This window comes from Lissotriton vulgaris, chromosome 10 (genome assembly GCF_964263255.1).
Source record: "Lissotriton vulgaris chromosome 10, aLisVul1.2, whole genome shotgun sequence".
NCBI lineage: Eukaryota > Metazoa > Chordata > Amphibia > Caudata > Salamandridae > Lissotriton > Lissotriton vulgaris.
The window spans coordinates 815,494,822-815,521,164 of record NC_141698.1 but is presented as its reverse complement, the minus strand read 5'-3'; the positions used below and the strand labels follow the sequence as shown (position 1 = coordinate 815,521,164).

General features: G+C 44.0%; 1 protein-coding gene across 1 annotated transcript in view; it reads left to right on the top strand.

Moving 5' to 3' along the window:
* Positions 1–26,343, top strand: part of LANCL2 (LanC like glutathione S-transferase 2) — a 233,402-nt gene that overhangs the window by 139,308 nt on the left and 67,751 nt on the right. Inside the window, exon 7 of the mRNA XM_086941734.1 lies at positions 7,864–8,046. Coding sequence (XP_086797860.1) covers positions 7,864–8,046 — 183 coding nt within the window. The remainder of the gene's footprint in view (positions 1–7,863; positions 8,047–26,343) is intronic.

Sequence of the window (26,343 nt, the reverse complement as noted above, 5' to 3'; positions counted from 1 at the left end):
TCCCTATGTTTCTTCACTCTTTTTAAAAGGCACCGCTGTATGCTGCTGTTGTTGGTAAATTCAGTTCCCTGGGCTCATGCTCGGTTCAGAAGCATTGCTGTTGTTAATGTTACTGACCCCCAGGGTCAGGTAGGTACAGTTGGTACACCCTCAGTGGCACTGGGACAGCCGGGTGCAGAGGTTGTTAGCCTCAATGTTATTTAATGAGATGCAGGGGGCCTTCGGTTGGTGGCTGCTGGCTAGCAGGCCACGCGGCTGTGGGAGCTGGGCTCTTGGTCACTTGCGCAGGGCAAATGGGGAAGTAGGATAGGACACAGGGTGCACGGCCAGAGGCACTCGGGCGGCTGGGTGCAGGGTGCTTTTGAGCCGTCGGGTGCCCAATGTTATTCAATGAAAAACGTAAAATGGGTACAAAGGCTGCAGACTCGGGGACGATGATTCTTCAGGTGCGACCACCACTTCGAGAGGTAAGTTGGGAACCAGAAGAAGAGGTAGATACCCCAAGTGGAGGTACAGAGGGTGGCAGGGTGCCGGGTGCAGGGGTGTCTTTGGGCGTTGGGAAATCTTACCCTCAGCTGGTCACGGTTGGATGGGTCCCTGGTTCTGAGGCTGCATGCGTCGTCTGGTTCTTCGAGGAGGGTCTTTGGGCACTGGACTTCGGGTTCCAGTCGCCGGGGGGACGTCCTTGTGGTCTTGGATCACTCGGGCACGGGCCGGGCTTGGCGGATGCAGAGTGGGTTGGTCCTGTGCTTCTTGGCTGGCACCAGGGGTATGGTTGTTGAAGCAGAGCCTCTGCTTATGGGAGTCCCAGTTTTTAAGAGGGTCAAGGCAGGCAGGTCCTCCGGGGGTCCCAAGGTTGCTGTCCGCAGGAGTCGCTGGTATTAAGCAGGAGCAGGTTCCAGAATCGATAGGCCGGTAGGGCTGGGGCCAAGTCAGTTGGTGTTGTCCTGTTGTTAGCAGCTGCATGGCGGGTCTTCTTCTTCTTGATCTTCTTTCTTCTTTTCTTATCGGGATCTGGGGAAGAAAGGTTCAGGGAGTCCCTAAATACTGAATTTAGGGGCGTTACAGATAGGGCAAGGGCAGGGACAATAGACCCCTGTCCTGAGGTGGGTACACCCCCTAGTCTGCTCCTTTCTGGTGGGAGGGAGGCAGGAGCCTAGCTGTGATTGGGCAGGGCTCCCCATCCTCAAGCTGGCCGGAGCCCAGGGTCGTGCTTCACCTCGCCTCTCCCACCTGAGGTGTGGGGTGGGCACAGGCTGGCATCCCCCCTTCCTGACGTAGGGTTTTCCGCCAGTCTTCCCATCAGAGTGGGGGTCAGAACCAGTGGGGGCCAGTTGCTGGGTACAGAAAATGCTCCGGAGAAGCTCACAGAGGCGGCAGGCCTTTGAAGCTTCCCACTGCCCATCCTGGGGAGGAGACCTAGCACCTCGCCCAGGATGTGCATTGTTGCAGGCACAGGAGAGCGGGGGGCTCTCCACCCAGGGGTCCAGCAACATGTCTGCTGTGTGGCAGACTACGCAGCCTCTCACTCCAGACGTGGATTGTAGGTTAGGTTTCAGCGAGCATCTCTAAGATACCTTCTGGTGCATTTTACAATAAATCTCACACTGGCATCAGTGCAGGTTTAATGTGCTGAGAAGTTTGATACCAAACTCCTCAGTCTTCAGTGAGGTCATCATGGTGCTGTGGATTTCGTAATGTCGAACTCCCAGCACCATATACTCTTAATGGCATCAATGCACTTACAGTGCCCAGGAATGGCCCTGGATACTGTAGGGGCACAGGGATCATGCACCTGTGCCCACACCACTGGCATAAGGCACCCAGCTAGAGGGGTGACTGAGGTATGCCAGGGCAGTGGGTCTTGTGGGCATGGCACAAAAGGATGGGTGCCCTTTCGACTCTTTGTTTAGGTCTGTACTTAGACACTCAGCCTGCAAAGGCAGTGTGTGGGTGTCAAGGTACAGGGCCCCTAAGGGTGGCACAATAAGTGCTGCAGCCCTTTGGTGGTCTTCTCTGGTCACCATGCCCTGGGTACCTAGGGTACCCTTTACTAGGGGGTGATAGGTGGCCAGAGATGCCAGTTGGGTTTTAGTTTCAACACAGTTTTTAGGGAAGGAACACAGACCCTGGATACCTGGTTGTCAGGAGCCCAGGGCACACTCAGTCAAAGCACATCAGCTGTTCAGCAAAAAAGTGGGGGCATACCAAAGCCAGAAAGATGGCACTTTCTCAAAAGAAGCTACTGACTGTGTGTGGAATGGGCCAAGTCAGATCTACTGTATATATTTTGGATTAATTGCCAAAGTGAACTAGACAGCAAAAGGTCTGAAATCATCCAACATCGAGCTACATAACAATTCTGGCCTTTCTAACAGTAAATGGCATAGTGCCATCTCAGGTTGAAGCAGGCAGCAATGTCTGTTTCCACCACCATATACAGAAAGCGGGTTGTGAATGATACAACTAGTGAGCAAATAGCTTACTATTGCGCCTAGCTCAAAATGCGATCTTCAGATGTGCAGGTGTAGAGTGGCTTATTTGGGCCTGCTGGAGGTTTTACTTGGCAGAGGTGAAGGTATGTTTTGCCTTTTATACAGGCATTGTGAAGTCAAGGTACAGCAGACTAGGGTTGTTTGCCCCATGATGGTGGCTCCATTATTTTAGAGCACTTGCTTTTAGTCCAAGCTGGGCTATGTCACACATTCACCCTCCACCCTATGTCCCACATGCCCACACCTACAGGGGCACAAGTATCACTTGCAAGCGACAGGAGCACACTTGTTTGCCCAATGTTCTGGCCTCCAGCTCCTACACCGCATGCCCATGTCCATTGTCAAGCGCACAGTGTGTGCTTCCCCGCCACCTCCTAGTTCATTTGTTGATCACCTGGGTCTCACTGTTTGTGGGGAGTACTAAGCCGGCGACTGTCTCGATTATACGTCATTTGGATTACAGAGGCAGCTTCAGTCCGGTTTCTATCCCAGATTTAGGTCTGCGGGCTTTAATTCAGTTCTTAATTGTTTCCTAAAGGGAGTGCCTGCATTCCCCCCTCCTACAGCCAGAGCCGATGCTGCATGTGCGCAGGAGCATAATGAATTTTCACTCTGTCCACGGGAGCCCCTCACTGTATCTGTTATGGTTCATGGCTGTCTGGCGCTCCTCTTTCATAATATTTGTGCTCCCAGATATTGGTATTCCCACTTTCTTCACATCTGAAGTTAGACTCCTGTTTTAACACCTGTTTGCTGGGCTCTTTATCTGCATGCCTGATCAGCTTCTTGATAGACCCATTTAAGGGCATAGGCGTCTAGAATGTTATTGGATATTTTCCCACAGTGCAGTCATTCAGAAGTCTTGAGAAGTCCGCTCCATAATAAAAGTGTGTGTATTCGTACTTGTTGTATGTGCATGATTGCTACTCACACTTAGACGTGACAGACATGCTATTTACCAACTTGTGCAGCAGATACAGCTTCCGTGAAGTGTAGAACCCAATGTCTGATAACTCCCTGCTCAAAATATTTTTACAAGTTTCTATGGCCTAATCCATAGCCTATAGCTGTTGCTTTGCAGGCACAAAAGTAGAGACCTAATGCCGACAAAACATTTCTGGAGACCATTTACGATAATTCTTTTAATTTAATTTGTAGTTCTTGGAATCAAGATGTGTGGTCTGAGAGACTTTAAGTTAGCAATCAGCGGGCAACTGGTGCTCAATCAAAGATAGATAGGCAGTCTTTGAATACTGAAATCACAAAAGCATTATTGATTAAAGAGTTGGAAAGGCAGAGTTTGAAAGATGATACTTTGAATAACCTACTTATGAAGAAAGTGGATTGTCTCAATTAGGTATGCAAGAGGTTTGGGTAAATTTTACTATGCAGAGTATGTTAAGCATCAACGGGGCGCAACATGCAATTCAAGTACAAAACTCCAAAGGCATCTTGGGAGACAGGAAGTCAGAATCCGGAACAATCAATTACAGTCTCTGTTTATCTTAATTTAATGGCATCATTCGAATATTCATGGTTTTGGACAGAATAGAATGGGCACTAAGCAGTGCTTGATTTGGATAGGAGGTTTAGGTATACAATGACAATTCCACTGTGGAACATCGTGTGTGTTGTGGCAAGTTGACAAGTAACAAGGACCTTCTCGTTGAATTTACTGACATATTTGCTGACATTTTGAGTACAACTGGCAATGTATGTGGCATCCATAGACAAATGTGTCGTGCAACAGTATTAAGAAAATATACCTCACTGTAAGATCAGGCAGTCCAGAGGAACAGTCCAATTTTTACAGGCCTTTGTCCGTGATAACTGTAGATGAGATGATTCACATTAAAATTGTAGTTAGTAACATATTGCTAGGGAACGTCAAATATGCTATAAGAAGAACAACTGTGAATCTGAAAAGATTAGATTTGATAATGGCTGAGTAAAACACTTGCCTCCGTGACCATGCAGTGGCGATTCTGGATGTTGATAAAGCTTTCGACTGAGTCAGCTTCTAGTTTATGCATTTGAAATCTGAACTTTGATTGGTGTTGGGGCACTAGGCTGGTGTGCCCATTTCCCCACTCTTGTTTATGCTAGTTGCTTAGCCACTAATATGCATGATCTTTATGCAGTTTGAAGACAGGTGGTAGAAGGTCCCTTCATGAGAATGGTATCGTACAGAACATGGGGGACCCCGTATGTTTCTCTGTAGGTGCTGGACACTGCATGAATATGGATTTCTTGTCTGGTCTGTGTATTGACAGGCAGAAATCAGTATTTTTACTCCGACTTGAATGCCAGAATGGGCAGCTGAATTTATTACCACTGAGTTTAATCAAAGACCATTATCACTATGTAGACATACAGGTAGATGGTAACTTCAACTAAGTCTTCGATCACAGTGGGCATGCGTTAGTTTAGCGACTTGACATGAATACGTTCTTGAATTCAGTTAGGTCAGAACTGTGGCTTCCGTAACATAAGGGAACATAGAGATCCGTGTTTATTTCTTGTCAAGCCACTGAAGAATCCCAACCTAGGCCCTCTGAAGAATCCTAACCTAGTCCCTGATTACGAGTCAGGTGGTGCAAAATTCCTATATGCAATTCTGCTCTGTCAGATCACCTCTGGTCCAGTTTTTCTTCACCCAGTTTCTGAGGTACCCGATTTAACCATCATCATGGTAAAATTGCATGAGGCTAGAGCAAACAAGCCTTGCCGCCCTGCCCCCCCCCCCGATTTTCTCTGGCAATGTTGGCGTTTAATGCTCACTCCTGCCAAAACTAATCTTACCCTCCCCTACACTCCCTACCCTCATCCCCTCATAGACAAAAAAAACCTCACACAAAGCAGGTGGTAAATGTGTGTTAAATCCCTCCGAAAAAGCAATACCCTGCAAAATACTTCACACTAATTCTGTGTCCACACATTTGTTCCACTATACCCCCTAAGGTTATGAAACTAGGTATGTTTCGAGTGGAATTATAACATTTGACAGTGGTTTCTTTTTCTGTTATAGACCAAACATTGAGGCTCATTTGGGTATTTGTAACAGTGTGAGTAGGACTTCAGTGCCATTTTCTAAGCTACAAGGTAATAATCGTTTAAGTGCTCTTTAAGCACTATTTGCTTAAGGCAAATGACTAAAAAATACTGTAAAACAGTTAGAACCATTTACAAGGATGGAAGAGTGTTTCCATTACTTCTGTACTGATTGGGAGTGGGCATACATAGAACTCCTAGCTGCACTGCAATAATGTGTGGCCGTGTTTGTATTCTTCTGGAGAACCCACTTTTTGTATGTCCTGGGAGGCACCAATAGAAACATCTCTCACACATAGAGTGTGCTCATCCAGCCACATCTCAGGACAGTTGTGGATTTTGTCAAAATGACAAATTTGGGTAGCACTTTGGAAGACTGAGAACAAGGTAGAATGTAACAAGGAAACAAGAAAAACTAAAATGCATAGATCGTATCTGACTCCTATATTATTCCACCAACTAAATAGTTTATTGCATTTAATTTTGGAGTGTAGCTCTATGATGTCTCTTTGGCAGAGCTGTGGCCTTTTATCAGGATCACATAAAAGTCTGCTTTGGGTAACATGAAGAAACAGGTTTTCTTGGTAATGTACCAATTAAGAAAAGTCAAAATGGCAGTGCAAAGTTCATAGCTCTGGATGTGGCCTAAGTTAAACTATTGAAAAAAGAGAGGTGAGGAGGGTCTAAAGGGGTCAGTTTACCGACCCTGACATCTCAAAACCCCAACTCAAATGTAATAACAAAAGAAGAGATGTCCGGTCAAATAAATGTGTGTGCTGTACTAGAAGCTAAAGGCAAAGTGGGATCATATAGCAACCAAATGAAATGACACAGGGCTGAGAAACTCCCATCAGCCCACCCTTATGGCGGAATATCAATCGATGGTGCAGAGATGGATTTCTGAGGTGGAAAACTTCCACCTCAGAAATCTATCTCTGCACCATCGATTGATGGGTTGGGCGAGGTTTGGATTTACTATCTGTATCCCACATGATGATATTCCGCCATAAGGGTGGGCTGATGGGACTTTCTCAGCCCTGTGTCATTTCATTTGGTTGCTATATGATCCCACGTTGTCACTAAGTTAAACTATTCCTAGCGATTCATCGGAAATTCTAACAGGCTGTGAGTTTTGAGTTTTGAAAGAGACTGCTGTACTAATAGGCCTTTGCTGAAAATAACCTTAGAAGGTTCAAGCATACTGTTGTGGAGACTGAATCCTTCTTAACAGTTTGAGACCATTTTATGAACTCAGTTTAATGCACTTCAGATGTGATGCAAAGTACATTCGCCTTGATGTACTCTAAAAATGTGTCTTTGTTACATGCTTATATATGCGTATACTTATGATGATCTCTCAAAACAGACCACAAGAGAAGAATGTGAGTAGAAAAAGGAGCCAAAGTCTTACAATGTTTGGTTCGATGTGGATGGCCTCGAGTGAAAAGAGGGTTTCCCAATAGGATATCTCTGGTTTGTTTATTGTTTACTTAGTATGTTAACAGTTAGTATAAAAAAGCTCTTGCGGCTGATTCCACTTTTTTATAAGAATGACTTACTCTTGACTTAAGTCTTTGAAATTTATGAGAGTAAGGTACATTTACAGAAGGAAATGTTACTTTTCTAATTTGTTATTCTCGGCTTTCTTGGTGATTGAAGCATAATCTTATTTGATTTCCATAGTTCCTTCTTGTTAGATCGTGCCTGGGCTTTGATATTTTTGTGACTCATCACAATGGCTGTGGCGGCAACTGGTGTAATAAAATAGTGGACTTTGTAGCATAACTATGCTTTGCTACAGTATCACTATGTAACATTTCTGATTGAATGCCTGCCCTTATTTACTTTGTCTTCTATTCTTTAATCAAATAAACCTCAACAACAAGGTCTTTGTTAAATTACGAGAACCTGTTTCCGCAAGGATCGCAAATACAAATGGGTCAATGATTATTACATTGTAAACACCAGGAGAGATATACACCACACCTTCAGATTTGTTTCACCAATACCTTTCGACAGGTCAAACCTGAACATTTAGTGGTTGAAAAGCCCGCAAAATACTGAGCATGCACATTTTGATGCAGAAAACCCCAAAATCTGCATGTTATACCCAATTAATGAGAGCATGACTCCTAACCACTCCTGTAATCACTACATTCTAAACCCCAGGGTTTAGGATTATTATGGATGTGACGAATTGCACAAAGTTCTTCAAGGCATTTCTTATTGAGGGCCTAAGTTAATATCTATGTATTAGCTGTTGAGTTGCATACATATTAGTTGTAACCTACGCAATTATTAACTCTGTTTTTTTCAGCCACTTTCAAATTTAGACCAAGAAGTGCTTTTTGAATTGATAAAGCCAAGCATTGACTACTTACGTCATAAAAAATTTCGCTCCGGAAACTATCCATCATCTTTAAGTAATGAAAGCGATAGACTGGTGCATTGGTGCCACGGAGCTCCAGGTGTCATCCATATGCTCTTGCAAGCTTACAAGGTGAGTGAGATTAACAGCTCATGCAATGTATAAAGTGTTTTTATTAAAACATTTGCTGCTCGTAGAAGTGACATATTTTAGAAATCTTTTGGTACATTGTTCCAATAGAAATGCAATTCGGATTAGAGGTTTCATAGGATGACTGTTTTATAAAAGAACGAATTGGATTTTAGTGTATAATGAGGCAACTGTAGAGGTTTCCTGCTTCACTAAAGGTAGTTTCAGTGTTTTGACTTATATAAACAAAGCTCATCACCTCTTTGTTTTAACAAGATTTCGTTTAAATATGGTACCTGGCTACTGGCCTTTCCGAAAGGTTAGTTTAAATCAAACTCATGAAATAGGTGTACATGTGACAACTTCTCAGACCAAGACACTCTACACATTATGTTCTTTTGCTCCCATTATGATCACCTACGCAAAAAGTACATTCCGCTGCTAAGGGATCAAAACTTTGTGCAAGTAAGGCCAGCCCTGATCTACATGCAAATGTTAAGCTCACCTATAATTTGCTTGGGGGTAGCCAGTTTTTTAATTGGTGCAATTAGATACAGGAATAGGATGAAGTAGAGTTAACACCTTCTGAACAAGATTGATAGTATGTCTATGGGGATCGTCATCTAAGGTTACCTAATAGTCATAATTGTGGTTGGTTTTTATTACCTATAGTATGATGTTTTAATAGATTTTAAATACACAAAAATATAAATTCTTAATAGATTTAAATGATGCTTATATGATGTTTTATGTCCATAGATGTTTTATGGTGTACTTTTATGGCTCTAACCAGCCGAATAAAGTTGATCTGACTGACTGACAGTGTTTTATTATACCCTTTGAGAGATAAGGCAATGGGCCAGTTTCTTCTTTAAAAAAAAACCTGCTGCCCCTTGATCCCACGCAGACATATCAAGGAATAACACACCCATCTGAGGAACCATGTGAAAAAAGGGAAAGTAGTGAGATAGAAACACAAAAAAAGGAATTGCAGAGGTGAAGCTAGTTCATGCCCAAGCTAGCTTTTTCCTAATTAATTCAGTGGGTTAGTGACTTCGCAAAATTGACGCCAAATTGACAAGGCATCCACCATGGTACTGCAGACTGGGATTGTTATGCCCTAGAAATTCACTGAAAAAAACAAGGGTTAAAGTAACCATATAGTTTGATGAAATGTTCAGTAATAATGTAACAATTTAATCTCTAAAAACCACAGAAATGTACCAGTTACAGTATTCTCAAGTAACTATAACTATAACTCACACCCTCGCCAAACACTGCCAATTACCCCACTTATTACATCATAAGTGGCCTCTTCTATGACATCATTGATAATATCACTGCAAGATTTAAAATGTAATTATTGATAGAACCCTGTGTATGGTTGGGCGTGAGGTATTGTTCCCTTAGGGCACATGTGTGAATTTCTGTTGTTTTTAGAGTTTACAACGTTGAGTTGTTACTGAACATTCCACCTAACTATAGCATTACTTTAACCTTTTTTTCTGTGGGTGTGTGTGTGTTTGTACACATACATATATATATATATATATATATATATATATATATATATCTGTCGTATGCTGATTTGGATGTGAACGGTTAATAAATAACATCTTGCCTGAAGTAAAGAGGTCCGTTTCTCCTTCTTCGCCGCCGAGCCTTGGTGGAAGTGGTCGTAGTGTTGGTTTGAAAAAAATATATATAAATATTTGTATGATTCAACCTGTGTTTTTTTCAGTGGATTTATAAGGATTTTTTAACCTAAAAAAAGATATTATTACCAGAGCTAAATGTAACGTCACTTTCACCTTTGGGTTTTTTCAGTGAATTTCTGAGTTTTTTTTCTTGTGAAGTAAAAAATTATTACCAGATTGAACTATGACATCACTGTAACCTTTATTTTTTTCAATGAATTTTAGGGTTAACGTAAGATTTTATTATAAAACCTAAATATAATGTCACTTTAAACTTTTATTTTCAGTGAATTTCAGTTTAAAAAAAAATCATATTTGCCCTACTCCCTCACTATGCATACTGTTTGACGGTGCGCAATAGCAGATTCAACGCAGGGCCCAACCTCTCACAGGAGCCCATACCCCCATTGTTTGTCAACCCCCCATGGTTTTGCAATCCCCCATTGATACCCCCTCCACATTTTTATACCCTTTTAATATTTTTAGGGTACCTGATCTTTTCCTATGCCCCTTAGTAGGTATTACTACTTGTCCTTCCAAGCACAGGTATTCTTGGTCATTTAATATTTTTAGGGTACCTGATCTTTTCCAATGCCCCTTAGTAGGTATAACTACTTGTCCTTCCAAGCACAGGTAGTCTTGGTCACTAGCCCTTTCATACTCTCTGATCCAATCATCGCTGTGATGCTATGTTGTTGATTTCACTATTCCAGCGAACACCATGCTTCTTCCCATTAGCAAACAGACCATTAACTAGTCAGAAACGTCTGTCAACGATACTGTGCCAACCATAATTTTTCCTATCACACCTTTTAGTATGCCTTCAGAAAACTGTCTAGCCAGGGTCCTAAATACAAATTCTATGTATGTTAGTGGAATATCACATTATGTGAAATGGCAGAAGATACTTCGGGCTGGATGTACAAAGCCCTTTTACGGTTGCAAATCATGTGACCTGCAAAATCCTATGATTTGGTACTGCAAAATGACTATTTGTATTTATTGCACCCATTTTGTGAGTCAGAAAAGGGTTTCCGATTTGCAAATGGTTTTACCGACCCATTCCGAATCACAATTAGGAAGGGCTGATAAAGAGGCATTTATTCTTATTTGTGATCGGATATTGTATGTTTCAGTGATTTACATCTGCAATTTTGGCCGAAAACCACTGATCAGTTACAGAAACTTCAAAGGAAATGGTAATATATCCGCAAAGAGGAAGTTGCCTCATTGCAATTTCTTCCTCCTTGAGAATCATATTGGCAGCCTCGGGGGAGTAGGAAGTGGTTTAGGAACCACAGTGTACTCCTTTCAAATTTTTCCCAAGTAGGAAAACATTTTTTTTTGGTTCTTTTAAAGAACATTGCCTCCTTTAAAAAACAAAAAGTTCCTATTTGGGAATGCAAACACATGGATGGTGGTCTGCTGTTCCTTGTAGGCGGCCTTCCCTGTGTTAGTAGCCAATCACAGGGGTCGCAAATGACAACCTGCCTAATTAATATTCACTAGCCCCTGTGACTGAACGTTTTACAATGCTACTTATTAGTACATAGGTCTCGTCACAAAATTAAAGGCTGGTTGGAAAATGTCGGTGCACAATTTGTGACCACTTTTATGCAACCTTGTTTTGAAACATCTGGCCCTATGTTATCTTGCGTCTAAACTCTCTGATAATGTATTTGTACAGGAGAAACATATGTGAGAACAGGATCTGAAAATATTAAAGACAGATTGGGTGGCACAGTAGTGAGCAGTAGTAGGACCATTAGGTAACGGGGCACTCCGGCAGAATCTCATAACAGCTCTAGCAATGTGGATAGGCTGTTCTGATATGGAGCTCATTTTCTCATAGAATACTTAATAAGTGGATGACCAAGATGGCTGAGACATCTTGTGAAAATAAGGATGATAAGACAATAGTATGTCCTGATTCGAGTAACAGGCATGATAGGCCAGTAGTAAAATACTTCATAGAAGCCCATAAAACAGCCGACATTTGGCACCATGTACGCCCGACAGATAAGGATTATACCTTTCTCTCATGGTATGTTGTGCTGTATCAGTTATTAAGTCTCAATGAGCCACCGCTTACAAATTCCCTTAAGACAAGAAAACTCTTGGGTCTCACAATAACATTTACATTTATGCGAATGAAGTTTCAATCACTTTAGTGTAAATGTTATGGGCTGCAAGCACGCCCACTTGGGAAAGGCTTATTATGAGGGCCACAGCTATTGCCAATCAAAAGGGTAAAGCAAGAATAGATGCAATTGTAGCAAACTAGAAACTGATTGATGAAAATCTTCGCTCTCAATGCATGCCAAGAAGACTTTTTAATTGAGAGTCACTTGAGAGAGCTAGACTCCAAACTCTGTTAGTTATATGAATATCCCTCCACTAATATTAATTGTGGTGGATTCCTTTGCCGACTGATGAAGATGAAAGGAGGCCGTCGTCAGACTTACCCGCTGTTCCCTCTTTTGTTCCCTCTGTTGCTACTTGCTTTGGAAGCATTGTCAACTCTGATCAGATCAAGGTGTTCCTATTTGCAGACAATGTTCTACTCATCCTTTCCATTCTCCTCAATACCCATGGTAATGTCATCAATGCATTTACTCTCCAGCTTTTCTGCATTACCTATGTCCATATTACTAATAGAGCCTGTCTTTGCGGAAATGACATACAGTGAGTCCCAAAAGGCATCCTCTTTAATAGTGGGTTGAAAAAGATAGTGAAAGATAATTTTCTTCCCTTTTATATTCAAGATTCAAGACTAATAACGATTTTGTAAAGGTGTCACAACTTAACTTGTCTATTTGCTGCAGCGTGGAAACGGCCGAGTTGATGGTGTCTGCCTGATATGATTACGTCCTTGTATTGCTGCTGTTGTGATTGTTGCTGATAAATAGATCACTGCTCACTCTAATTTACTCAGACATTAGGAACACATACTAAATCCTCAGAACATATGGGCACAAAAAACTTCAGGAGGCCTTTGGTTTACATTCATGGCTACTTACTTACTATCACATCACTTATCACATATATCTTACTCCCTACCATAAACACAAGAAGTACCAACATGGCTAGAGAAAGACTGTGTACTTACTACTCCATTGTCCCAAAAACACCCTTCCGATTTATACCACAACTACTGCCTGCTATTGACAATCTGATGAATATCCATGTTTATTGTATGAAATACTGCACCTTTTTGTGCAAAGCGTGTTGTTGGGTATATTCTCATACTGATTGTTTTAAAAGTGTCCACCTAATCTTCCTTAACAGTTAATGAAGATATTCTTACATGTGATAAGGCTCATGTGGAACCAAATTGGTTGCATAGTCATACTCCTAATGCACTACCTTCTTAGTAAGTTCCTGCCCCTTTCATAACATATCCTTGTTTCCGGTCCAGGGAAGACATGGCTTGGCAGTTCGGGCTGGACTGTTCCCATGAGGCACAGGGTCAGACTGATTTGCATATAGCCATGTCTGAACTGGGGTGGCAGAGTGGGCTAAAGATCGGTGATGGATTAAACCCAGATCTTTTGACTGGGTGTGAGTGTTTGATTGATTCAGATGCTCCGTCCATCACCACCCCCTTTTGTACCGAGATGGAACAGAAAGCAGACCTTCTAACTCACGCAGTGCCACTGTGTGTCACACGATATTGGCTCCCATCACACAGACCACCCGGTTAGGTGCTGTTATCACATGGTGTGCACACAATTAGCTAGAAACCCCTGATATCAGGTTTTCAGCTATTTATTTGGAGATTCTGCTCAGCTGAAGTCCAATATCAGGTGTGAAACCTGCCCAGGACATCGGCGACAGCCTCAGAAGCTTTGTTTTTGGTTTTGGAGAGGGAAAAGGAGGGGAGGATTACTGGATGGGGGAGTTGAAGCAGTGAAATTAAGTGTCTCGGGCTGTGCTATGCAGTAAGGCCCTTCCTCTTCTCAACGGGTGAAATAATTTCACAAGTTGGCAGGTCTGAGAAAGTCTTTCTGTTTCCAACCTCTACTCATCATTTGTATCTCATCTTCCTTAGGGAACAAATCAGGGGTGCTAAAGTTTCCCTCCTTAGAAAACCTTGTTCCAGCTGAAATCAATAAAACCATGAGCAGCTAAGCCTCCTGGCACAAAACATGCCTCTCTCTCTCATGACTCCACCCACCAACTGCGCTTCATCTTCCTTGTTGGACTGTACTGGTCATGCTAACCATTATCTGCCCTACACACAGAAGACTTACAATCCCCTTGTACCAATGGGGTATGTTTGTTCCTGCTCTTAAATATTAAATGGAATGGAGAGTCAGGGTCCTGGCAGAAGGCAGCACTCCGACCAGCACCCACTTATTGCATTCCAGCTCCACCGTACTGGCGTGCAGGCAAGACCAGAGGCAGGAGGCTTTTTCACTAAGTTGTTTCTTGCTGTTTCTGCCCTCCTGGAAGAGTGCCTTCTGCCACAAGGCTTGTCTGGCTCGCTTATCATCTTACATGCACATATCACCTCCCCATCAAGAACCTATTGGGGAATTTATCTCCCAATCAACTCTCTAGCACTACAGACATTCAGTAACCACAAGGGACGACGGAGCCACACATGTGGTTGTCCATAAAGCAACCAGGAGAACAATATCAGTCAGTCAGTCAAAAAGCTTTTATTATCGGTTAAAAACCATAAAAAGACATATTTACACATATACAAGTAAAATAGAAAAATTTACAATGCTAAAAGTCCTCAAGGGACACTAAGTCATACAAATGTTAAGAAGGGTAAAAATAGAACAGACGTCGTTGGCTCAATATACAATGCAATGAGACTCACGGTGGAACACCCCGAACAGATTATTAATGAAAAGGCTCCCCACAACAGTCAACATACAATCCCAGGGGCAGTAGTCAATGATTTTGCATTTTTTCAATATTGCACACCTGGAGTACCACATAGACAAGAGGAATCTTGCTGTTGCGAAATCTGTCAAAGGTGTGGTATCAACTTTGAGAATGCTAAAAACCTCCCTATAGTCCCTTAAGCCCCTGGTCTTACAAAATTGGATAATCCACTTGGCTCTCGCCCTTGAGTACAAGGGGCAGAAGAGCAGAACGTGCTGATCCGTCTCTCTGCAACCCGTGCACCCTGGGCAAGAGCTCACTTGCGATGGAGCTTTTGACCACTTGTAAGTAAGGCCCCCAAGGGGCATTGAGCCATGCCTAAACTGGATATATAGTTTCTTTGCCAGGGGAGGCTGGATGGCATCCAGAAATTTCTCGAATTTGGGAAGGGCCTTGAAATCTAGAAAGTTATTAGTCAACCTGCCCATAGAAGAGTTTGATAGAATGAGAGCAGAGCGGTGTTGTTTTAGTGCCAAACTCAAGGATTTTTTGGAAAGCATGGGGCAAGCCACCTCAGGGGACGACCACAAGTCCCCCATGCCGAGAGCTTGAGAGAGGTGCTTAATGTACTTTAACCAAGGGATCTTCCCCACGCCCCCTCTGGACAGGAGTTCCCCCAGGTCCTCTCTGTAGGTCACAAGTTCCGGAGTGGACCAGAGTCGTCTCCAATATAGTAACGGGCGGTTCGAGGCGATTTCCTGGATAGGCACTAGACCTAGATCCAACCTTAAGGGAGTTAAATGGGTACTCCGGGGGAGTCCCAAAAGGCGCCTAATTAAACTATTCTCAGTGAGAGATAGCGGGGCAGCGCTGACATGCCCCCATAGATCCGCACCATATAGCCCACCCCCTCTCGCCTGGGCTTTATAGATTTCAACAGGCGGTCCCACCAATTTTAGGGAGGTTTCGTTAAAAATCTTTAGGATACCACCGGAGGATTGGGCCAACTTCAGATTGGCCTTGGCTGTGTGAGAGCCCCAATCCATTCTGTCATTTACGGTAACCCCCAAATAATCAAAAGTGGACACTCGGTCCAGGGCCATTCCATCCAAGTGCGGGTGTGGGCAATTGGGATGTTGCATATTGTAGACCATGTACTTGGTTTTAGAGACGTTGATCTCCAAATTCCTCAGTCTGCAGAAGCGGCAGAAAGCTTCCAATGTATGCTGGATACCCCCAGATGACTTTGACAGTAGGAGGGTATCGTCAGCGAACATTAGGGCAGGTATTTTCCGCCCGGCTAGACTGGGGGAGTCCAGGTCTCTAGCTCCAAGTAAATGTGCGATCAACCAATTGAGGAAAAGTGAGAAAAGCGTAGGGGCTAAAACGCAACCCTGCCTCACGCCCTTTTCCACCGGAAACGGAGCCGACAGCTCCCCACCCCTCCCAAACCTCACCCTTGCAAACGTGCCCTGGTGCATACGTTTAAACAGCTCACACAGGTAGGACGGGGTGCCCATCTCAAGTAGTATTGCCCAAAGCTTGTCCCTCTGGACCAGGTCAAATGCGGACCGAAGGTCCACAAAGATTAAATACAAGCTACCCGCCCCTAAAGTTACCGTCCTCCAATATATAAGCTGTAACCAAAACAATTGGTCGGTCGTAGAGACCCCTGCCCGGAATCCTGCCTGGAAGGAGGTTAGAATGTGGTGGTCATCCATCCAGCTCTGCAACCTAGTTAGGAGGACACAGGCAAAGAGTTTCTGGAGGACGTCGATCAAGCTAATGGGGCGGTAGTTGACCGGGTCCAGGGGAGAAGCTTTCTTGTAGATGGGTATGATTTCTGCTTCTAGCCATGTCGTGGGAATGTCCAGACCCTGCATAATGGCATTAAAAAAAAAGCAAATATATGGAGCCCACACCCTTTGCTCAGTCCGGTAAAGATCACCGGGGATCCTATCGAGGCCCGGTGCTTTCCCCGCAGCCAAAATTTTGAGTGCCACCTTAACTTCCAAAAGCGTGCAGGGGCAACTGTCATATACCATTCCCTTCGGATAGACAGTTGCGGGAATGCTTAATGAATCAAATGCAACAGCAGAAAGATCTAAGGGACTAAGAGAACAATATCAAAACTGAGTCTATGTGGAGAGCATTTTGATTGCCCATATTGACATTAAGGTTCGACAAGAGGTAATACTGCAGTTTTTTCTGGCACCCAGAGAAATTTATCAGCTTCGATACGTAAAAATAATATGATATGAAACGGACAGAGGAATCAAATACAACTCCTAAATTATGGGCTGAATTAAAGGAATGTAAAGGAATGAACAAAAAAGAAGGGGTGGTTAGTGTAAAGAGCCCACAAGCAAATGGAAAAAGGTAAAAGACAATATAGTCTATAATCATTTTTAGGTCTCGCCTATTCCATTCCGCAAGGAATGAATATGCGAGTCTAATGCAGCTAAACCACTACTTAAACCCAAGGACTTCTTGCCTACCTGCTGGAACTCTGAGCTTGGGACCTCTGTTGCTGCTTCTGTGCTCTCCCTGAGGTGCTGCATCTTGCCGGACCCGCTTCGCGGGTCCTGCTTCGCTGTGTGCGCTCCCCGTGAAACTTGGACAAGAGGAGGGGTCGGGTCCCTGGAGATTGCTGTTGGGTGTATAAGTGTAGCAGCAGGGCTACGAGCGGTGGGACCAGGGACTCCATCTCACATCACTTATCACATATATCTTACTCCCTACCATAAACACAAGAAGTACCAACATGGCTAGAGAAGCGTCCTGGGAGAAGCCCTGGACAAGGGCGGGCCGTCTAAGGCCGTCCAAGGACAATTAAGGACGGGACGGGCCACCCCCGAACATTTGCTTATATTTCCTTTTTGGTAAGATATTTGCCCCTCACTGTTCTGCGAATTGAATATCAGTTGAATATCTGCTGTATAAAGTCTGTATTTAGCACATACCACTGTGATCTGTAACTTGTCTGCATTCCCTGTTTTTTTTTTGTTTTTTTCTCTTTTATTATGGCCTTCCACACAGGGAAAAGTCGTAACATCACTGTTAAAACCTCAAATGGGGTAGCTACCGGCACGATTGACCAATTCTTTAAACGAGTTTCTACCGTTTTTAGAAAGAAATTGCTGACACAGAGAAGCCTCTCTCCCTGGATCTATTAACGGGAAAGCGTTCCTCCCTAGGACAAATAGGGCAAGCACCCTCCCCGGTTCTGGTAAACCTAGTAGGAGATGGGCATCCGCCAACGGTCATAGGGGATGAAGATGATGAATTGATTAGCCTCAGTGGTGAGATGTCCCTTCTGAATTTTTCGGCAGGGACGGGCACCACGGGTCTATCAAGTTCTCCAACATTATCTATAGCCTCCTCCCCAACGACAGGTCAGTGCGGTCAATTAGAGATCAAAGGAAAGAAAATGATGAGAAGGGGTTCACCCCAAATGAAGTGTCATGCTAAGTTACTAAACAACCCTATTCCAATAGCCCTAGCACTTTCACAGCCACTAGAGATTAACAATTTAGTTCCCCCTCGTAATCCTCCTGAGATGCCCCACGGTTCCAACTCTGAGGGTGAACTGCTGTCTAAATTAGAGGTTATGGTGAAGTCTCTCCTACTTCCTCTCTTGGAGAGAAGGAGGAGGATTAGTGCACAGTTAGACAAACTAGGTGAACAAATAGGAGGAAACACAGTCGCTCTGGCCAAAATAGCAAAAGCGCAGGCTAAAACTGACACTGGAAATCCCGCTGTGACTTGCACCCTGATCACAGAACAACCATCAACTAGTACTTCAAATGTGAAAACTGGCACGACAACTGGGAAAAAAGCGGCGGGTAAATCCTCTAAAATAGTGCCCATTAAGGGACAGTCTAGTCAACCAGTAAATGGCCTTGTAAAACAAAGGGAGACTGCAGCTGTTGGAGACAAAAGGGATGAAGAGAAAAGGGAATTTGAGAATAATACCCCATCCATTAAAAATAGGATAGAGAAGGAGAACGTGGGACAGCCTCCACAGCGGTCTACTAGACCTACGATCAGAAGAGTAGATCTACCACCAGAATCTGCCCCCTTTACCATCATTATGGCAGGAGTACCTGAGTTAGCAGAAGGAGTGAGGGAAGACCACCATGCCCTAAAAAATAAAACAATCCATTGGTTAGAACAAAATAGACCACTCCCTGCCCATGTAAATGGAGAAATCCTAACCGTGAGGCGTGCAATTTGGGTGGGTTCACGACCAAAAGATATGAAGGGGGATGTAGTAATTGTAAACTTTAAGGACCATAGAACTGTGAGATGCATTGGTGATTGGTATGAGGCAAGAGGGGGGGACTCCATCTCCACGCACTATGTTAGTTACTTTTACCCACGAGACCCAACATCCTACCCGAAAGTGAATCCTGCAAGAAGGAACCCCTTTGAGTGGAAAGAAGTGGGGCACCAATTTTCTTACCAAAATCCATATAATTATTCACGCTGGCCCCAGTCACATAAGGGGTTTCAAAATAATAGCTTTCCAGTACAACAGGGATTTAATCTGCCCACTTTTAATCATTTTTCAATGCTGTATGGACTAGACGAAGTGGATTGACTTACTCCGACCACTACTGGGGATGTGGGCATTCCACCAAAACTAACCCCGTCAGCAACCACTGATATACAGGGTGCCGTCATTGTGGAGGGCGAGTCAAATGACAAAATGATAGCATGTGACAACCATCTGGTAAACCATAACCTGGTGGCCTTAGAGGGAGGAGAAACTCTTAACTTAGGGAACACACTATGCAGTAAAATAGGTTTCACAAGGGAGGAGGGGCAACTGGTAGTAGAGAGTTCCCCCTTGGAGGAGGCTAGTCCAAGGGAGGTACCTCTCGTCCAGAAAGGTAAAATGTTACCACTCTTGTTCTGGAATATAGCGGGACTTCGCGCAAAGATTGAGGATGGAAGTGCCCTAAATTATGTCCAAGATTATGAGGTGATCTGTTTACAGGAGACCTGGGCCACCACAGAACTGCATTTGATGGGTTACAAAACCTATTTTTCCCCAGCAAAAACAGTTACTTATGGCAGGGCAAAGGGCGGTTTGATCATTTTTATAGCAAATACCATACCGGGGATGAAAGTCACGGTCCTCCAACTAGAATTAAACTACCAACTATTAAGCCTTTCCTTTGGGAAGAAGGAGACTGTCCTCCTGGTAAATTTTTATGATAACCTAATGGATAGCGAGGTGGTAAAAATACTTGGTGTACTCCGCCAGAAACTCGCCAAATTGATAAAACAAATGAAACCTACGGATTCACCAAGTATCATTTGGGGGGGGGGGGGATTTCAACCAGTATCCCTGCTCTAGAATTAGTAGTAACATTTTTGGGCTGGTGGATAAACAAGATGAGCAAATCGTCCACTTCAATCACTCTATGGTAGGAGAGTCTCTAAATGAAATTTTATCCGAACTAGGCCTAGTGGTAATAAACAAGGTAAAAAAGCCTTCTGGACGACTGGATCCAACTTACTTGGGGAGAGGGTGTGAGTCGACTATAGATTACATCCTAGCCACTACTACATTGGTAAATAAACTCCAGAGGTTTAGAGTGTTAGTAAACGCTCTAAGTGATCATGCGGCTCTGGGTGTGGATCTACTTGTGGACCAGGGGCAGCACTCACCCCAGCTCATAATGAGCGCTCTCGCCCAGAATAACCTACACTTATCTAAAATGAATGGTTATGCTCTAGGGTGGGGAAAGATAGATCCAGGCGAATTAACAGCTAAGGTGGTATGTGCTGTATACCCGGCCATACTGAAATGCTTAGACACTGACACAGGGGAAAAGGAAGTTCTGCAAAATTTTGGACTAATTTTGGAAAATGTGAACAAAGCACTAACCGTAAGGCAGAAAGGGAACAGGGACACAAAAAAAGGGTGGTTCAATCATAAATGTACACTGGCCCATAAAAGTTTAAAAAGAGCACTATCAAACACAGTCAGAAATCAGGAGGAAATAAAGACGCTAAGAAGGTCCTATAGCTTAGCCCGCAAGAAAAGAAAATTTGAACTAAAACAAGCCTTATGGGACCAACTCCATGAAAGTTCCTTGAATAAAAATAGCGAGGCATTTTGGAAAGTGGTGAGAGCCCCGTTTCTAGTAGACAATAAAAATCAACCATCAGTAGAGGTGGCTATCGAGGGACCAGCATGGGTAAATCACTTCTCAAAATTTTTTGGGAAAAGCCCAGAAGTAGATCTTGCAGGGGGGAGCGATAGCAATAGCCAACAGGTAAATCCCCTTCCAATCCCATTAGTTTTTGCATTAACTGAGGTCATTGATGCAGTAAATGCAAGTAAAAGCGGGAAAGCCCCGGCCCAGACGGGGCACCAGTGGACTTTTTTAAATACAAATTAGATTTGTGGGCCTCAATTTTAAAAAGGGTATTCGACTCTGCTATGAAGTGTGGGTTGCCTAAATCTTGGACCCAATCTACTATGGTCCCTATCTTTAAGAAAGGAGAAAGACAGGACGTGTCCTGCTATCGTCCAATCTCGCTCCTGGATTCGCTGGGGAAAGTCCTGGGCAGAGTGGTTCTCCAGCGTCTACAGGAGTGGGCCGAAGACGGTGAGATTCTTTCCGACATTCAGTTTGGCTTTCGAGAGGGCTTTGGGACAACGGAGCAAGCCCTGAATTTGGCGTTAATGATGGGGAAATACGTCTCAGCAAAGCGGGGTAGGTTGTACATGGTCTATGTTGACCTGTCCGCAGCTTTCGACTGCGTTTCCCACTCGAAACTATGGTCTGTTCTCACCAAGATGGGTATAGACCCGGCCCTTGTAACTTTTTTGAGAGAGCTTTATTCAAATGCCTCTGCCAGGGTACGATTTGGAGTAAATGGCGAACTATCCGACTCGTTCGCGGTGGAGCGTGGTGTCAGGCAGGGCTGTGTCCTGGCTCCCTTTCTTTTCTCCCTCTATACAAATTGGCTTGAGGTGGAGATGTTGAGGGGGGGTCAGGACCTTCCTCAAGTAAGAAATCGACCGGTTTCCGCTCTTTTATACGCGGACGATGCCGTGATACTGGCACGCACTCTGCGTGAACTGCAGAAGGCATTAGATAGGTATGCAAGGTTTATGGGCAGCCTGGACCTGCGTATAAACATAAAAAAGACATACCTTATGGTGGTAGGAACAAGAAAAAAAGGGGGAAAAGGTATATTCCTTGATAGCGAAAGGATTGAAGTGACTGCCCAATATCCATACCTTGGTATTATGATGGATGAAAAGATAAATTGGAAACCAGCCATAGAAGCCCGAAAGCACCAGTTGCTGCGAGCAATCGCTGCCCTTATAAAATTTTCTCAGAAGTTAGGAAAGAGGCCTCCAGTAGAATTGCTCCGTATTTATAGAGCGAAGTGTCAATCTACCGCACTTTATGGGGCAGGACTGTGGGGACACAAAGCACTAATCCCCTACAGGTTGCAGAGAATACCTTCCTAAGATTTCTTTTAGCGGTGCCCAAACGTGTATCTACTTTTGCTTGTCATATGGAGCTAGGAATTTCGCATATAGAGGCGACCCATCTGGACCATGGGAAAGAATTATTTTTCTAAACAGATAGCGACAGACTGTATGTCATTGGATTATGCCGGGAAAATCGAGTGGCTCATGTACGTGAAAAATGTTCTTACTGATCTAGGGTTTTGTAAATATTACTCTGCTCCGGAATTAATTGGTGAAATATCCAGAAAAGATTTAAAAAAAAGGGCATTGAGCCATGTAGAAGAATTACGTATTTGTACTGAGGCAAGGAAACCCTTCGTCCAACATTCCATGGCGGTTATGACCATTCTAGAGATTGAGCCGTATTTGACATATGTCCAGTCACAATTCGAGCGTTTTCTACTGACAAGATTTAGATTGAATATTTTCCATAGATTGGTGGCATTCCCGACGAAAAATAGCTGGGAAGATTGTTTAACAGTGTGCCCATGTGATGATATATCAGAACAAACCACCATGCACACCATCTTGTTTTGTAATTTTTATTCTGTACACAATAAACTCTGGTTGATTCCACTGTTAAGAAGAATGGGTTTCAGAAGATGTCGCCCCGCTATGCTGCGCTTGCAATTTTTAGTATCAGAAATGGCTTGCAAATGTATTGCGACGTTTTTAAAATGTATTTTTAAGCATAGAGTAAATCTTTGATAAAGCCTCATCGTTCATTTTAGGAAAACTGCGATAAACCTAAAAACGCTTGACATGATTAAACTTTTTTCAAAGTTTTTATGTACTATAAATTTTAATGAGGGGAAAATTATCCTTTTATATATTGTAAAAGTAAAAATTGGTGGTTGTACATGATAATATATGTATTGTTGAAACTCTTTTATGGTTTTTTATGTACTTTGAAAACCGAAAAAAGATTTACTTACTTACTTACTTACTTAAACCCAAGGCTCTCAAAAGGCTCTCCAAAAGCGGATTTTCAACAGTTCACGAGAATCACGTGACCACAAGCTCCTCGTGCACGAGCTCGCATTCCATCATCAAAGGCAGCCCAGCCAGCCCAGCCTCCCTCACACAAGCTTCTCCCAGCAGGCAGCCCACCCCCTCCCTCTCCATATGGTCGCTCGAGTTGTCCACCCCCTCCCTCTCCAGCGCCTGCCTTCTCTCTGCCCACGCATCGCAACTTGTTTAAATTTCAGCTCCTTGAGATTTTTCGCCTTAAAGTGCTTTGGGTCCAAACTACCCACTCACCCTCTTTGTCATTCACATTACTTGCGGGCTACTCTTTTATTTAATACACAGACTTGCTCTTCACTTCACCTTTCACGGCCGCAGGCCATGACTTGCATTTCTACTCTCCTTAGCCCATGTAGACACCACACCATGACTCGCATTCTTGAAGGCAATCTCCGCCCCCCCTGGTGTTTCTGGCTTTTCTCGAGAGCTTCAAAGGCTTCACGGCCGCTAGGCCGTGCAAATCACTTCATCTCAATGTGCTTGTTCATCTATGTGCACTGAATTGTGGCTTCATTCATACTAGTCATGCCTTACTTCCCAGTTACGAGAGTAATTCACCCAAACTTTACTCATTCAGCCGTTATCCCGTAACAGCAGTCAACCTGTGTCTGGCCTCCCCCAGCAGGCAGCCCACCCCCCTCCCTCTCCATATGGTCGCTCGGGTTGCCCACCCCCTCCCTCTCCAGCGCCTGCCTTCTCTCTGCCCACGCATCGCAACTTGTTTAAATTTCAGCTCCTTGAGATTTTTCGCCTTAAAGTGCTTTGGGTCCAAACTACCCACTCACCCTCTTTGTCATTCACATTACTTGCGGGCTACTCTTTTATTTAATACACAGACTTGCTCTTCACTTCACCTTTCACGGCCGCAGGCTGTGACTTGCATTTCTACTCTCCTCAGCCCATGTAGACACCACACCATGACTCGCATTCTTGAAGGCAATCTCCGCCCCCCTGGTGTTTCTGGCTTTTCTCGAGAGCTTCAAAGGCTTCACGGCCGCCAGGCCGTGCAAAACACTTCATCTCAATGTGCTTGTTCATCTATGTGCACTGAATTGTGGCTTCATTCATACTAGTCATGCCTTACTCCCCAGTTACGAGAGTAATTCACCCAAACTTTACTCATTCAGCCGTTATCCCATAACAGCAGTCAACCTGTGTCTGGCCTCCATTAGGATTCCAATCTTTCGGCCAGTGTCCCTCATCAGCAAATTAACTGTGCCGAGCCCCCATTATCCTCTCCCCGCCCTTGACAAGCTTACTTCTTCAAGGGTTGGTGTTGCTTTATCACTTGGGGTTTATAAATGAGCCTCGCCGCATTAAAAACCAATCCAGAAATATTACATTTCTTTAAAAATGTATAAATAAATCAAAACAAAAGATAACCCTTTATAATGCCAATAGCTCATATCGTCATCTCCTATTTCCTTCTGAATATTTTCCAGCGTGGACGCGCCCGAGCCGCATGGGGAGCAGCAGCCTTTGATGTGCCGGCCGGCCATGCAGTGAATAATTAGGGGAGGAGAAATGCCATCTGTTGCTTTGCGCTCGGCCTCAGGCCGGCATTTCTCCGCCCCTAATTATTCACTGCATGGCCGGCCGGCACATCAAAGGCTGCTGCTCCCCATGCTATTTCGTCAGTTTCCTCTGACTTTAACTGTGCTAGCAAAGATGTCAGCATACGGCCTCTGAGGCTGGCTGCTTCACCCCGTTGGCTTCCCCAGAAGTATCAGACTGTCTCACAAGTGACTGACTCTGTCCCAGCCTTATTCTGCCCAAGTCACTCACTCTGCCCGAATATTACCAGCCCTTCAGGAGCACCAAATTGTCTCACGAGTAACCGACTCTGTCCCAGCCCTACCAGCCCTTTAGAAACACCCTCTTGCCCAAGTCACTGACTCTGCCCCAATATTACTGGCTCATTTGAAGAATCAAGCTGTCTCACGAATGACCAACTCTGTCCCAGCCCTATCGGCCCTTCAGAAGCATCGCGCTGCTCATGTAATCTTTCGCAAATCAATCAGGCTGACAGTTTACTTCCATATGACACATCAATTCCACCGTAGATGCATTCTTTTGATCTTTTCACAAATGAATTTTGCTTCAGTAATTTATGCCAACACTTCCTTACTTTTCTTGTAATCTTTAAACTCTTTTGTAAACACTTTCACGTTGTCTCTGCTCCTTCGCGCTCAGTTTATTTTTAAAGTATGCAGATTACAACAGCAGATAAAATAAACAGTTCTCTATAATTCAAGCTGTTTGCACATTCTAGTCATCTTGCGCATTAGAGGCTATTCATTTTGTAACACAGCTTTCTTCAATTGTATTAATATCTGTAACACGACTTTCTCCAGTTCTAAAATGTCGTGACTGACTCAAATAAATCTATTTACTTTAACTTCAAGAAGATATTCTCCTCCACAATGCCAGAGCTTCCCCAGCCCCCCTCCGCACAATGCCAGAGCTTTTCACTCCAAAACATCACACTAAGCTTGCCTGCATTGGCCCCTCCGCCCTCAGCAGACAGACAGCAATAAAAGATCCAAAGATAGTGCTTATGTGTTTGGGCTCGCGAGGGATTTCACAAACAGACTCTCTCTTTTCCACCACAGACTCATATGTTGTTACTAAAAGGAAATGTAATGTTTTCGTTCTTCCTTCCACTCCTTTGTCCCTAGTCCTGTCTTTGGCCCTACTGCCTTCCCTATGAATATTTACTTAAATGGTGCTGTTATTGTGCTATGGTGTGAGTGTCCCCCCCAACCGAGCCTATCTGGCACTAGTCTGTCTACCAATGACATCAGGCAGACGCTTGACTGTGCTAGCAAAGATATCAGCATACGGCCTCTGAGGCTGGCTGCTTCACCCCGTTGGGTTCCCCAGAAGTTGCAGACTGTCTCACAAGTGACTGAGTCTGTCCCAGCCTTATTCTGCCCATGTCACTCACTCTGCCCGAATATTACCAGCCCTTCAGGAGCACCAAATTGTCTCACGAGTTACCGACTCTGTCCCAGCCCTTTAGAAACACCCTCTCGCCCAAGTCACAGACTCTGCCCCAATATTACCGGCTCATTTGAAGAATCAAGCTGTCTCACGAATGACCAACTCTGTCCCAGCCCTATCGGCCCTTCAGAAGCACACTGTTTACTAAGTTAATGAATCTGCCCCAATATTTCTGGCCCTTCATCCACCCGCCAACTCCACCATCCAACTCCAACATCCAACTCCACCATC